Here is a 15,005-nt window from a genome sequence, read left to right as displayed (position 1 = left end):
TTGTTCGTTTCTGAGTGCATTAGGGAGCTATTTATATATTTAAACCGCCCGATGGCTGGGGTTTTCAGCGCCACCCACCTCGTTGGAGCTCGGATGGCGCCCACTTGAGCTTATCTGGCAGCCACTCCACTCCACTCTGCTCCACTCCTGGGCAAAAAGAGGAGTATCTTGCAGAAAGTGGCTGCGCGTCAAGTAGGCACACACTCTATAAAGCTGAAGTCGATCTATATTTAGCTGCATAGCAGCGGGCACCGAGATGTGTGTGCATCTGTGAGTATCTGTGATCATAACAATTTTGACCTAATTTTGTATAGCTGGCACACGAAACATGAAAGAATTAGAAGACACCCAACGGCCGCTGAGTGATTTCTGTCTTGAGGTGGAGGTAGGAAAGTGGGGAATGGGGATGGGATTGGGGTATGTGGATTGGGGATTGGGGAACCAGGAGATCCTGTCCCCATCACTGACCTCAGTGCAGCTGTAAAATGATGGGCAATGGGCCGGAAAACAGACACACAGACACCTGGCAAGCGGGCATCATCTACGCATAGAACTCAAATCTTGATGAGAATGGGATTCTTTGACTAAAGGTGTCGTTCTTGTCTGGCTTTGTGATATTTTTGGCTGACTTATTTATCGGCGAACGGCTTGCTACATATTCGCCAGGTTATTTTTAAATTATTACACATTCCAAAATGTGGCAAACACACAAAATGTTAAATATTATTCTACGGCTGCCTGGCGCGCACTTATATATACAGATGGGTAGCGGCAACATTGTATATATACATGCATAAAATAAATAAAGTTATGGCCAGCGAAGAGCCAAGTATCTACAAGATACGAAAGCGAACGGAGCAAGAAACCGCTCTGATATATAAGGATGGTTAGCCCATCTAGACCTCTGGATGTGTGTGTCAGTTGGCCTCAGGTGAAATGTGTGTGGAAAATGAACACGATTATGAGCAAGCCGAGAAAAAAGGCACAAATAACACGAAATTCGGTTGCTAAAAATAAGCGAAAATTCATTTTTAAGTATAGTCAGGCAAATGTGTGTTTGTGTGTGGAGCACAGGTGGAGGAGATCGCTCGAATACGAACGAGAATTTTCACTCGAAAAGCTTCGGTTCCTTTGGAAAAGTGAGCCAAAAACCGTCGCACGAAGCGTGTTCGCAATGTAACAGAAATTATTTACACAATATGTATTTACTATGGGCACATGGAGAGACCCGTCAGTTGCCAAAAAGATATAATGCTGAGACAGTCATCTACGTGACCATTGAACAACAATTGTTAGATGACATCGCATTGTCTGAGGCTGAGCAGACTTCTGTCCGCACGGCCAAGGATTCACTCAAAATTGTATATTTTTGTTTATTTCGCACGCTTTTTTCACTCTCTACGTCTATTTATTTATGCTGGCGAATAACACGTTTCGATGCCAAAAGTCAAGTATTTTTAGAAAACATTGCTGTAATCCTAATTGGCTGTTAGCGAATAATTTAGAAGGCATATCATAGAAAATTTTGACACTTTTATGATTTTTCTGCTTGTGTAAAAATGTTGTAACACCCCTGAGATCTGCATAGCATATATATTTGGGCCCTATATTTGGCTGGGGGTTTCATACTCTAACCTCTTTTCTTGTTAATAATAACATATGGTAAATCAATTTGAAATCAAATGATTCAAATATTTCATACATAGTCTCTAACGCTTAAATGTATTCAACATTCTAGATGTTCTAATGTTCTAGAAACCATAGCATAAGAATGTTTCCAAAAATCAAATCATTCTATTTAAGTTTGCTCCCAGAACTATATCTCAATCTTTATAGTCTAGGGACTACGTGCTGGAATACTGGTTTGGCACTACCTTCTAAATAATATCCGAGGCCCCTGAACCAAGAAAATGTGCCAATAAATATAAATTATGAACTTTATGATCTGCTCAGAAGATGCCAAATATTTCAACATGACTTATATGTACGTTCGAGAATTGGGAAAATTTATGTGTAGATACATTCTGGCCAGACGCTAGATACACAAAATGAAACGCACAAATGACACAGGCTAATTACAGGTAAGCAATAGAAAAGGAAAGACAAGAAAAGCAGGCGTACTTCGTGTTTTTGAGTTTATTTTCGTAGGGGGCAAGCTCTCAGGCAAACTAGCGTGAAAATGCGTTCACACAAGCTTCGGCCCAAGCGAAATGAAAAATCAAAGAATTTTCCACACAACTGAGCAATTAACACAACAACACGGCCGCGTGAAAAGTCACTCGAAAGTCCCACTCACATTCACATAGGTGTGGGGGCTTACAGATATATCTCACGGTATATCCCACTCGGATCCGATCGGCGGAGAGCCGATGGCGCCCGAAGGCGCACGAAGGCGCCCGAAGGGAACCGAACAAATCGTTGAAATAGACGAATTCAGCTGGCAGGCCAAACCAATTCAACGAAATACTCTTTATTCGAACGACAACGGGATCTCTTGTTCAGTAGATCACCAGCCTTACTCCGACGTTTATTACGAATTTTCTCGGTGACTCGGTGACAACTACAAAACTGCGTGCGGTGCTGTAGAGATTTTCGCTTGAGAGGAACACACAAATCATAATACTAGATACGCGAACCGATCGCACATTAATTTATAGAACCAGAATCGAAAATCTGACCTAGCAAACATGTCGTCATCGCAGGCTGTCCGCTCCTCGAAATACTCCTACCGGGCCACGTCCACCGGACCCGGTGGCGCCGATGTGAACATCGAGTACATCCAGGACCTGAGCTCGCTCTCCCGCTTGGAGGTAAGGATCGTCCCGTTCCGTCTCATCTCGGAATTCGAATTCGAAATTGGAAGCGGACCGGTATCGGTTAAGAAATCGGCATCGCATTTGGAGCCCGTTTCACCAAATCCCCAAAGACGTTGGAATTCCGACCAGGGAATAGGAATACGAAATGCGTGTGCGCCAAATTTTCTTCAAAATCTACGAGAATTTCTCTTTCTTGTTTCGGTGTCTGTGTAGAGACTGAAAAAGAATCGGAATATAATCAAGAAAAAATACGAAAAACAAACTAAGAAACCCGAAAAATTCATCTACACTCTATATCAAATGCACATATATACCGTAGATATATATCCGTGTGTTAAGTTCTCGGCGCGTTCTTGTGTGTGGAAATATAGAAAATTCGGTGAAGCAAAATTCTAGATGTCTATATGTATCTAAACGTGTCTGTATATACATATGCATTGCTAAAAATTATGTAATGGCCACCTCTGGGCAATACATATACAAGAGAAAACATCGAAGAAAAATTTGTGAAGAAATCAATACTGTGCTGTAAAGTGCTTTTTAATGAAATTTGCAATCAAATGATATGAAATAACGAGCCCATAAAAGATCACACTCAATAAATGTATCCACCATTTTCTTGCAGGACAAGATCCGTTTGCTCCAAGATGATCTTGAAGTTGAACGTGAGTTGCGTCAAAGGGTGAGTCATCCACTATGGAAATATTCATAATTTGAAATATTTTTAAGTTTTTTTTTTTTTTTGAATAGATTATTATATAGGTTTCTTTGGAATATTTTTTAACATTCTAAATTTATTGAGAGCGTCATGGTGCTTTTTTAGTCAATAAGATTATTTGCTGATGAAATCGGCGTGTGAGATATGACATATCCGAGGAAGTTAGAAAAGATCAGCTCGCATTCTCCGAGACCCAATGGAAATCAAAGCGCCGGGGAAAACCATTTTTACTTTTTTCACCTCGCAAATGTCACCCTAAAAACAGCAAAAATATGTGGAAAGCCAAAATAAAATCAAAATAGACCAAAGTAGCAGTAGCGATAGAACCGATAGAAAAGTCAGCAAACAAATGCAAATCTAAGAATAAACTACCCTTCGTAGAGTTTCGAAAGTGTGAAAGTAAATGATAATGATGTGCATTGAACTTCAATCGCTTTCGCTTTCTGGCTTTTCCTTCCTTGCGGAGCATTGATAAATGATTTTTCCCCTGACTTTGCAAAGACAGCGGCCGCCGCAAAGACAGCAAAGTCAGGAACAGCCAGAGAAAAGTGGGAAAATTCGCAGGCCGAAAGTGCACTTCATTCAGCGCAATCCTCTTGGGCATTACAAATTTAGAAAATGCGAAGAGCTCTTGCCGGAATGGAATGGGCTGGCCAGGAATGTTCTGAAAATTTTGTTAAAAAATCAAATTTAATTACTTTGTGCCTTATGGATTAGCACGCACTCGCACATAGATACACCGCCCCCCAACACACACTCACAATATATGGAACAAAATGGCTAAAATTAGCGCACGACATTCAATACAGAGAAGCGAATGATTAACTTGAAAACAACCAAAATATGAGCAGAGAAGAAAAGAAAATAAAGTAGCCGAAAAGCCATCATCATCACCATCTTCACGATCAGCGGCGGCAGAGAGGAAAATTCGCTCGCTCACTGCGGGAAAATCTTCGCTTTTTGTCTGTGGGCGTGTGTCTGTGGGAAAATTAAATAATTTTCATGCACATTAAAAGTCTTCACACCGCCTGGCATTCTTTCTACATATCCACATATGCATATATAGGCGGCAAAAACATGTATCTACAAGATACATATGGCGCAAATGGATTTACGGCCCGTACTTACGTGGCCTTTGTGGCAATCGGCAACTTTTTGTTATGCCAAATGAACGGACAAACACATGTTCGCCTAGGTATTATCATAAACATAAATGTAGAAACATATTCAGCGAGAGATTTAAAAGAGATTTATCAGACCAATGCGTTCTTTATTTAGGCTTGGGGCATTTTAGTTAGCTGAATTTTTTATGATTGCTTCGGACAGCTCCAAATACCAGAAATCCCACTGGCCGCATCTAGCACATAGCTTTCATAAAATAGCATTTAATTGCAATTCGCAAAATTGACCAAACGAGGTCGTCGACAAAGGCGAAAAGCAAATGTTTAGATTCCGAGGGAGCCAACAAAAAATGTTTCTGTTCAAGCGAAAAATGTTCGAATGCCTTTTTGGAAATGCAATCTAGGAAAGCGGTGTGCGGCCGCCCACAAAAGATATATACGCATATATAGACGCGTATATCGTGGATGCAATCGGACTATGGCTACACCTCTGCGTGGAAGATTTCTTGGCAAGATGCCATTGTTATTTTAGGTGTTGCATGTGCATAATTATTTTTGACTGATTAATGTGATTTATAATTTTTATTATGGGCTGTTTGAGTAGCCACAGAGCATGGCTAGCGCAGGGTATTTATAGATCCTTTACATTATACCAACTCCCCAATGGAATCTCGTCTTAATCTCTGCTTATATTCTTCAAATTTCAGATCGAGCGCGAGAAAGCCGATCTCAGCGTTCAGGTCATTCAGATGTCCGAGCGTCTCGAGGAGGCCGAGGGTGGTGCTGAACATCAAGTGAGTACCATGTGGTATACCGATATTGCAGTCCAACCATAACTGATGTATCTTCCAATCCCAGTTTGAAGCCAACCGCAAGCGCGACGCTGAGCTGCTGAAGCTGCGCAAGCTGCTTGAGGATGTTCATCTTGAGTCGGAGGAGACCACTTTGCTTTTGAAGAAAAAGCACAACGAAATTATCACGGATTTCCAGGAACAGGTTGAAATCCTAACGAAAAACAAGGCCAGGTAGGCATTCCAACAGGCTCTGGCCATCGCCATTGTCGTCCCCATTTCCATTCCATTGACCCAGAAACCATACCATATCCAAAACATAAACATCTCCATCCCGAGCTGTCAGGCATCCGCAGAACATATTTATTTGCCCCCAATGATGATGATCAAGTGGCGTCAGCTGGCTCTTGCGGACATTTCAATGTCTCGAGATCTCGTGCAGTAACTAAACAATACAATGGCTAACCTTGCGTTGCCCCGCTGACCCAAAAAAAAAAAAAAAACAGAGAAAATCGAAGCAGATCATAAACCATTCATCAAAATGCCATGACATGCGAAATGCAAAGCGAAAAAAATCAGAAAACATAAACCTGCATGGCTTGCAAGTTCTATTGGCACAAATCGCGGCCGAAAGGCCAAACGTATGAGAAAAAATTCGAGAAACTTTCGGTTGCTGGCCGCCTCTCATATTTCCAAATCGATGCGAGCGATTTCCAAAAATAAATTCCCAGGAATTTTGAAATCGCAGCAATTCAAGGCTATCAAAAGATAACTAGTCACGTAGATCAATATGCTTTCGAATAAATCATAATCAACTGAGATCCTAAGTCTTAGTTTCCTTAAATCAAGTTCAAAGTTGAGTTCCCTTGCGTTCTTTAAGATTTCCACCTTTAAGATAGGTGCGCCCGAGTTTGCGCACTTCCGTTTGAAGACAAGGACGGAAGGTCGGAAGATCAAGCAGCCGTCCCACTCTATCGAAAAAGCTTCGGAAAGCTTTCGCACAGCGAAACTTTCTTCCATATGTTGTTATGCCCACCACCCATACCATATTTTCTTTCTGAGCGGAAATTTATTTATAGAAATTTTGAAATTTTCATCCACATTCTTGAGCAGAGAGGCTCTTTGTTGCTGTTGCCATTCCGCTCCCACCGCCTCCCTGCATCGCTCCCTCTCGCTCGCACCAACGCTCCAACCCAAATATGTCTTTGATTGAATCATATAGAAAATGTGTTTATTGTTTTTGTTGCTGTCCCGCTCCGACCCATCGCGTATTATGGAAATCCGATACGTTTTTTGGCTGGCTTTTCAGCTTGTGGGTGGGAAAGGTCGGTTGCACCGATTCTAGCCCCCTGACAGGTGGAAAAGCTGGCAAATGCCACGGATTGCACACGGAAAATTCAATCGATAATCAAGGCGATATGTAATGGGATTACTGTGATCGATCCAGAACAGACTGGACCACTATGATTATAAAAGATTACGATGCGCCTTAGGTATTTAATTCATATATGTATAAGATACATTCTCAAATCTACCGAAATTATCGAATTGAATCACCCTGGTCGGAGTAATTCATATTACATATCCTTTCTATTCGTCCCAGCTTATGCATATTTATTTTACAATCAATTATCATAGCTTGCTTCCAGGCAGACCCAACATGATCTTAACCCTTGGCCTGCTGAGCCTTCGACCACCGTTCGATAATCCATCGGTAAACTTGCGAACGGTGGCCGAAGGCTCGCAGATCCACTCAAGCTTGCTAGCGACTCACAGCCTGGCCGATCTCACAAACCATGACTAAGTATCGGGATTGTGATCTTAGACCCCCAAAACTAAAGTGGAGAACCCTCTTCTCCCTATTTTTAACCGAATGCTTGCAGAGCCGAGAAGGACAAGGCCAAATTCCAGACCGAAGTCTACGAGCTGCTCTCCCAGATCGAGTCCTACAACAAGGAGAAGATCGTGTCGGAGAAGCACATCTCCAAGCTGGAGGTCTCGATCACCGAGCTGAACGTGAAGATCGAGGAGCTCAACCGCACCGTGATCGACATTAGCTCCCACCGATCCCGCCTCTCGCAGGAGAACATTGAGCTGACCAAGGACGTCCAAGATCTGAAGGTCCAGCTGGACACGGTCTCGTTCTCCAAGAGCCAGGTCATTTCCCAGCTGGAGGACGCCCGCCGTCGCTTGGAGGACGAGGACCGTCGTCGCTCGCTGCTCGAATCCTCTCTGCATCAGGTTGAGATCGAATTGGACTCGGTTCGTAATCAACTCGAGGAGGAGTCCGAGGCCCGCATCGACTTGGAACGTCAGTTGGTCAAGGCCAATGCCGATGCCACCTCCTGGCAGAACAAGTGGAACTCCGAGGTGGCTGCCCGCGCCGAGGAGGTCGAGGAGATCCGTCGCAAGTACCAGGTCCGCATCACCGAGCTGGAGGAACACATCGAGTCCCTCATCGTCAAGGTCAACAATCTGGAGAAGATGAAGACACGCCTGGCCAGCGAGGTGGAGGTGCTCATCATCGATCTGGAGAAGTCCAACAACAGCTGCCGCGAGCTGACCAAGTCGGTCAACACCCTCGAGAAGCACAACGTTGAGCTGAAGAGCCGCCTGGACGAGACCATCATCCTGTACGAGACCAGCCAGCGCGACCTGAAGAACAAGCACGCCGACCTCGTCCGCACTGTCCACGAACTGGACAAGGTCAAGGACAACAACAACCAGCTGACCCGCGAGAACAAGAAACTGGGAGGTGCGTTACCATTCTAAAATCCATAATTGTATATTGTAGTTATCATGATATATTAATAACAACCTTTTATTAACCAGATGATCTTCATGAGGCCAAGGGTGCCATCAACGAACTGAACCGTCGTCTGCACGAATTGGAACTGGAGCTGCGTCGTCTAGAGAACGAGCGTGATGAGCTGACCGCTGCCTACAAGGAAGCCGAGGCTGTAAGTAATCAAAAACACATATCACATAGTTAGTTATAATCGTAATAATTTGTGTAATATTATTTTATAGGGCCGCAAGGCTGAGGAGCAGCGCGGACAGCGCCTGGCCGCCGACTTCAACCAGTACCGTCACGACGCCGAGCGTCGTCTGGCCGAGAAGGATGAGGAGATCGAGGCCATTCGGTAAGTTACTGACCAGGGATAGGGAACTAGCGTAAGCCCCTCTTTTTGAAGTAGCCCCACGCCACTGCCCCACGAGTGACAGCGAGAACAGACGAAGGTTGTCGCTTCCCCTGCCAAAGCGGAAGCCCCAAAAAAAGTAAACACCCCTCAAGGCCCCAGGGGGGAAATTATTCGATTGATTTCCAATCGCTTTCGCAATTGCCAACACAATTGATAGTGAACTGACCCATTTAGCAATTAGCAATCAGTTCGAGTTCTTTAGTCGCACAAAAAGCAACGGCATTAGTTTTCTATTTCGGAAGCCAGGCAAAAGATCCTGATCCCACTGAAGGTTCACAGGCTCAGCTCAAGAAGTGGGTTATATCCATCTGGTTTTCAAAACCATACCGATTTTCTAAAAATCCGTATCTAATTTTCCGCAGAAAATTGCGCAGTTGCTGTGATTACACAATCGAAGTGGGTTCATAGTTGAAAATCGAAAGAACCCATTGAGAAAACTTTCGAGTTGAAGAGTGGCTCTCCAGCAAGTGGTAGGTTTTTGGATCAATCATCAATCGAGTTGGTGGTCAGTGTTGGTCTGTGATTGAAGTGATCTTAACAGATAAGTTAAGTGTGCATTATGCTTGATCTTAATAGATGTCCTTGATTTTGTTAAATTTTTACACACGTTTCCGGTGATTAAATGATATTGTGAAATCGGTAGAAGTGTTCTATCTGAACTTGTACAAATTGAAAACTATTGATTTGGAATGTTCAAATAACTTTACAAAGAAAGATACAATCTATGCACTTTTAGACACATTCCCTAATTCCTTAGAGTCTTCCATGGCTATTGCATAAAATGCCTTGCTATTATGACATTGTCTATGAGCACTTTGCCAAAATGAATCAATCATAGCCGCACATTGACTGCCAACAAATGATGATGATAATGATGATGGTGATGATGATTTTATTGTCGTCATTATGCTCATACCTAGCCCGATGCCAACAGCTGAAAGAAACGAAATGCAATCTTTTTATAGATTTCGACAAATTTGAAAATTTATTTGCAAAGCAGCAGCAACTGCCACTGCTGCCAACCGAGGAGAACCCAAGAGACCCGAAGCTACAGAGGCGACAAGGCGACACACAGAGGCGGCGACAATTGTAGCTTTAATTAGAGTACTCTTAAGAAAACACATTAGGCCATTAGACCATCGCAACCCCCTTCATAAGTCCGACCCCCCCAAAAATCCCCTTCCTAAACCATGGCCCTAGCCTTTAAACAAAGACCTTCCCGCTTCCGTCCGACGACGACGACGTATGAGGATAACTATGGGTACACCATGAACTTCTACCAGCCCATGCTGGACTATCTGGACGCCAAGGCCAAAGGTCTGGAGGTCAAGAAGCCGCACCTGCCGTGGGTTAGCGAAAGGGGCCTGAAGCAGTACCGTCCCTCGAATGCGGTGCGACAATATAACGCCGACGAGATCGTCCGATTGTCGCGCACCTGCGCCGCTCGTGCCGACGAGATATTGCTTAACTTTCGGGCCCAGAAACGCTCGCCGTTCAGTGTACAAAAGTTGGTCGACGCATCGCGAGTGACCAAGCACATTGAACCGGACACAGTTGTCGAAAGATCGCGCCAGCGCCGCCGCCGCCGTCAGGAGGAGCTCGAGGATCTGATCAAACGCGACACTCTGAAGATATTGCAGCGCATCCGTAAGATTGAATTGGATAACGAACTCGACAAGATGTCCGACGATTTCAAGCGCTCGATTCGCGGCAAATCCGCCAGTGCCATCGCCCAGGCGCTGCTCTCCGAATCGGAGAAGAACATCAAGACGGCCAAGAAGGAGGAGGAGGACTACATCGCCCAAACTTTAGTGCGCTCGAGTCGGGCAGTTTCGCGTGCCCGTTCGCGTTCCTCCTCCCCCCTCGATGGCCAGTATCGCGCCCATGCGCTCCACATCGAGCTCATGGACGACCGGCTGGTGGACAAGCTGGACCATCGCGTCTCCTCGTCGCTCCACAATGTGAAGCGCCAACTGTCGACCCTGAATCAGCGCACCGTGGAGTTCTACGCGGACAGCAGGTGCGGTATTGAGGATAAGTGCTGGATCTGTCGCAAGGTCCTGCGCACCCATCCCAAGCTTAAGGACTATAGCTATGTGTATTGGAAGCACTAGGTCCAGGTCGATGTCCCTAATCCCACTTCCCTGCCCAATCGCAGACCCTCCTTTCGCTCATAGCTTCATTCGATATCTTAGATTTCAAGCACAAGGTACTTAATCATTTTTGACGATCCGAAATGTATCTCAAATGTATACCAAAGGATATATTTGTGTTACTGCACACATCGAAGAAGGGAGAAAACCTTTTAAAAATCAAATATATGATTTTTAGAGGCCTCTATTTTGCTTACTTTTCACTATACGAAACAGTTCTTTACAAATACTAAAAGACATGGAGTGGTTCAATATATTTATCTCGAGATATTAAAAGATCCATCTTTAGACAGCCACAAAAATGTGTTAAAATCAAGTGGATCGAACTGCGTTTCGCTGTGTACTTCCCATCCGGGCAATTTGAATAAATGCGAACATTTTTGAATTGCAGCTCAATTTTTTGTCTGAGCATCCTAGAACCTCCTCCCCCGACCCGGCAATTTGGCATCTCTATTTGTCTGTTTGTCGTTCCTCGTCTGGCACAAAATGTATTTTTGTTTCAAGAGTTTTTGCGAATCGCGTTCTTGTTTTGTTCCTCTAGCATTGTGTCTGTTGTGCAGTCTTCTGAAAATTATTTATACAGAATTATGCGCAGCATATTTGACCACGGCTAATTGCAGAAAATCGCCAGCAATTTGGTCATTAATTAGAAGCTTTGTGGGTGTTTCTTATGCTTCATGTGTTGGGCATCTAAACAAACCTTCTAGTCTTTGTTTAAATTGAGTATATAATCAACACTCTTATGTGCAGAATATGTCAAATTACCATAGTCCCTTAATGCCAAGTTAATCCAAATGCAAATCTATTCATCACTTTCCCCTGAAATAACCAGTTTTTAGCCCAGTCCTATCATATTTCGCACCCGCACCTCAGAAATTTCGAGGCTGTCAGTCCGATTTGCGCGTAGATGGTCCGACCAACTATTTCTTTGGGTTTGTCCTTCAAATCGAGATTTATTTTATTTTCAACTGAAAAGAAAACTGATGCGCATGACAGCAAAAACAATCACAAGAAAAAAAAAACAGAACAACATTAGACCCAGCAAATATTTTTGCGTAAACATTGAAAACAATGGCGGGGAAAAATTAAAATCTAAATGGGAATGCTTAAGCTTTCTACCTAAGACACTAGAAAGCGAAATACCTTGGCAAAACGACAGCAATGGGCACACACACATGATTTTCAGATTAAGTAACCAACACAGGGGCTCTTCTAAGAAAGCATAGTATTCGACTAAACAAGAATAATCATAGGAATTAGGAAATACTGACTGATGAGGGATAATAATATTGTTATATAACCAGGAAAGAGGAAATGATTCTGCAAATTAAGCATCATAAAGATACTTCTCCAAACTCAAAAATTGTTAGATACTGGAAATCCATTAGCTATGTTTTCAATACTTTCTACTTTACCACATTGTAAAATGACCTATCGCCACTAAAATAGAATTCAGTAGTCATGTTCACTTATCACTAATTGCAACAGGTACACATCTTTGAATTAAATTAGAAAGTGAATCAGGTAGAGTATCAGAAGCGCAAACATTACTCAAATTTAGTTGGCATCGCTGCACCTTCGCCCAAGAATAGACGCATGATGCACTTACCCCAAAAACAAAAAACAAATGCATTTTAGGGGGAGAAGGAACTAGTCGGCAAATAGTTTGGCATGTAGGCCCCAACTATTTGTGACAAGTTCGATGTCTTTATCATGCGTAAAAATACACCGAAATTCGCGAATGCAGCAGCCAGCGAAACAATGAAACATTTCTGACAATGCCAGAGCACCTGAGTTGAGTGGTTGAGTGCTTGGTGGTTGAGTGCGCCCAACTGCTGAGTGGTGCGAAAAATGTAAAATTGTGGGTCAGGCATTGGGGCCAAAAATAGAGCCAGCAAAGCGAATCGACGGAGGGTCATTGTGTGGTAAACTGGGGCTACTTCTCGGTAATCAATTCAATTGATAAATGGTGGAAAAATGTGTCAAAGTTCTAATGAATGCATTCGATCCGTAGCAAGCAAACCTCGATCGAGATCGAGCAGCTCAATGCCCGCGTCATCGAGGCGGAGACCCGGCTGAAGACCGAGGTGACCCGCATCAAGAAGAAGCTGCAGATCCAGATCACCGAGCTGGAGATGTCGCTGGATGTGGCCAACAAGACCAACATCGATCTGCAGAAGGTGATCAAGAAGCAGTCGCTGCAGCTGACCGAACTGCAGGCCCACTACGAGGATGTCCAGCGCCAGTTGCAGGCCACCTTGGACCAGTATGCCGTTGCCCAGCGCCGTCTGGCCGGTCTGAATGGCGAGCTGGAGGAGGTGCGCTCGCACCTGGACAGCGCCAACCGTGCCAAGCGCACCGTGGAGCTGCAGTACGAGGAGGCTGCCTCCCGCATCAACGAACTGACCACCGCCAATGTCAGCCTCGTCTCCATCAAGTCCAAGCTGGAGCAGGAGCTCACCGTGGTCGCCTCCGACTACGAGGAGGTGTCCAAGGAGCTGCGCATCAGCGACGAGCGCTACCAGAAGGTCCAGGTGGAGCTCAAGCACGTCGTCGAGCAGGTGCATGAGGAGCAGGAGCGCATCGTTAAGCTGGAGACCATCAAGAAGTCCTTGGAAGTCGAAGTCAAGGTGGGTGTTTGGGTTTTGGGATAAAATTTACTACGTATCTGGTACTATATGAGTCCACGAACTTTGCTATCTCCCCCAGAACTTGTCCATCCGCTTGGAGGAGGTCGAGCTGAACGCCGTCGCCGGCAGCAAGCGCATCATCAGCAAGCTGGAAGCCCGCATCCGCGATCTGGAGCTGGAGTTGGAGGAGGAGAAGCGCCGCCACGCCGAGACCATCAAGATTCTGCGCAAGAAGGAGCGCACCGTCAAGGAGGTGCTGGTGCAGTGCGAGGAGGACCAGAAGAACCTCATCCTGCTGCAGGACGCGCTGGACAAGTCCACTGCCAAGATCAACATCTACCGCCGCCAGCTGTCCGAGCAGGAGGGTGTCTCCCAGCAGACCACCACCCGTGTGCGCCGCTTCCAGCGCGAGCTGGAGGCTGCCGAGGATCGTGCCGACACCGCCGAGTCCAGCCTGAACATCATCCGCGCCAAGCACCGCACATTCGTCACCACCTCGACGGTGCCCGGATCCCAGGTGTACATCCAGGAGACCACAAGGACGATCACCGAATAGAGCGCCGCGCTCCGCACCGAGATCATTTCATTATCAAACGCTAACCGAAGAACCGAACACAACCAATCCGAACCCATGAAGAAGACCATCTGGCGGAGGGCAGAGTTCAGAGTGCAGGACGAGAACGAGAATTGCGTGAGAAAGTTTTTATAATTTAAATTTTTTTGTCAACCCCCCAAACGCCGCGGCAGCGATCAAGAACCCAGTGGACTTCGGCGGGGGCTCGTATAGGCTACACACTATAAATACATAACACTACACATCCTATCTATATAATAATAATACTATTTTGAAGTTCATGTAATTTAATTAAAATAATGAACCTGAAAACCTAAAAACAAAATAAAAACAAACCAACGAAAACTTGGCAGAGTTTTGCTAGCGTTAGAGATATGATATATACCACATACGATATATAATACTTGTACGTAGAGAGATGAGAGAGATCAACCGAGTTGGCTGAACAATAACGTTTGATGGAAATGGAGCCCATTTGAACGAAAAGCACTAAAACTTAATAACTTGAAATGGAAATGATAATCGTCACCGAAATCCCACTAAGCACGCCACCGCAGCATCGAGTTAACCGAGTTACAACCGCTTCTACTATTTGTTTTTAGTTCACTTAATGTTTAGTAGGTAAATTTCTGTGTGCTCGTAACGAATTTGAATTTTACATTAAATCAGCATCAACAAAACTGAGCAATTTTCACATTTTTTACTTTGTATCTTGCAATAAAAACGAAATTCTATTCATAATAATAACAATAAGAAATTGTAAGTGAAATTCGGTTTTACTAATGGGGGGTCTTCAAGATTTCTAAATGGTGTAGCTGCGAACCTTAGTGGACTTAATCTATTGAAGTTTGGTCTAGCCAACACTCAAAGTTTTTGAAGTTTTCTTCTAAACAAACATTCTTTTCTGTTATAACGCTTAACATGAACTCAGTTTCCGATTCGCAACCAAATAGAGATTCCCTCAAGTTTGGTTTCCCAGCCCAATAAATGAATTTCCAT

General features: G+C 44.3%; 1 protein-coding gene across 4 annotated transcripts; it reads left to right on the top strand.

Moving 5' to 3' along the window:
* The first annotated feature begins 2,446 nt into the window (after positions 1-2,446).
* On the top strand, positions 2,447-14,690 carry LOC6737333 (paramyosin, short form). 4 transcript variants are annotated; one of them, XM_039294243.2, is made up of 9 exons: positions 2,447-2,810; positions 3,442-3,498; positions 5,363-5,449; positions 5,514-5,680; positions 7,330-8,201; positions 8,279-8,406; positions 8,477-8,589; positions 12,817-13,432; positions 13,512-14,690. In XM_039294243.2, exons 1-9 carry the CDS (start codon positions 2,688-2,690, stop codon positions 13,986-13,988), a joined length of 2,640 nt encoding a protein of 879 aa, XP_039150177.1. In that variant the 5' UTR covers positions 2,447-2,687; the 3' UTR covers positions 13,989-14,690. The 4 variants fall into 4 exon arrangements, with proteins under 4 accessions (XP_039150177.1, XP_039150178.1, XP_039150180.1 ...); XM_039294244.1 differs by lacking the exons at positions 2,447-2,810; positions 3,442-3,498; positions 5,363-5,449; ... (2 more) ...; positions 8,279-8,406; positions 8,477-8,589 and adding exons at positions 8,803-8,942; positions 9,012-9,119; positions 9,615-10,669; XM_039294246.1 differs by lacking the exons at positions 2,447-2,810; positions 3,442-3,498; positions 5,363-5,449; ... (4 more) ...; positions 12,817-13,432; positions 13,512-14,690 and adding exons at positions 8,803-8,942; positions 9,012-9,119; positions 9,615-11,192.
* Positions 14,691-15,005: the final 315 nt, after the last annotated feature.

The sequence above is a fragment of the Drosophila simulans genome, chromosome 3L (genome assembly GCF_016746395.2).
Source record: "Drosophila simulans strain w501 chromosome 3L, Prin_Dsim_3.1, whole genome shotgun sequence".
Lineage (NCBI taxonomy): Eukaryota > Metazoa > Arthropoda > Insecta > Diptera > Drosophilidae > Drosophila > Drosophila simulans.
This window is presented reverse-complemented; position numbering and strand designations above follow the sequence as displayed.

What these genes read in the sequence shown, in the direction of transcription:
- LOC6737333 (XM_039294243.2), top strand. Translation starts at nt 2,688, where the DNA reads ATGTCGTCATCGCAGGCTGTCCGCTCCTCGAAATACTCCTACCGGGCC. An exon ending in AACGTGAGTTGCGTCAAAGG is followed by an intron (nt 3,499 to 5,362) that starts GTGAGTCATCCA and finishes TTCAAATTTCAG; the next exon opens with ATCGAGCGCGAGAAAGCCGA. An exon ending in GAGGAGATCGAGGCCATTCG is followed by an intron (nt 8,590 to 12,816) that starts GTAAGTTACTGA and finishes TTCGATCCGTAG; the next exon opens with CAAGCAAACCTCGATCGAGA.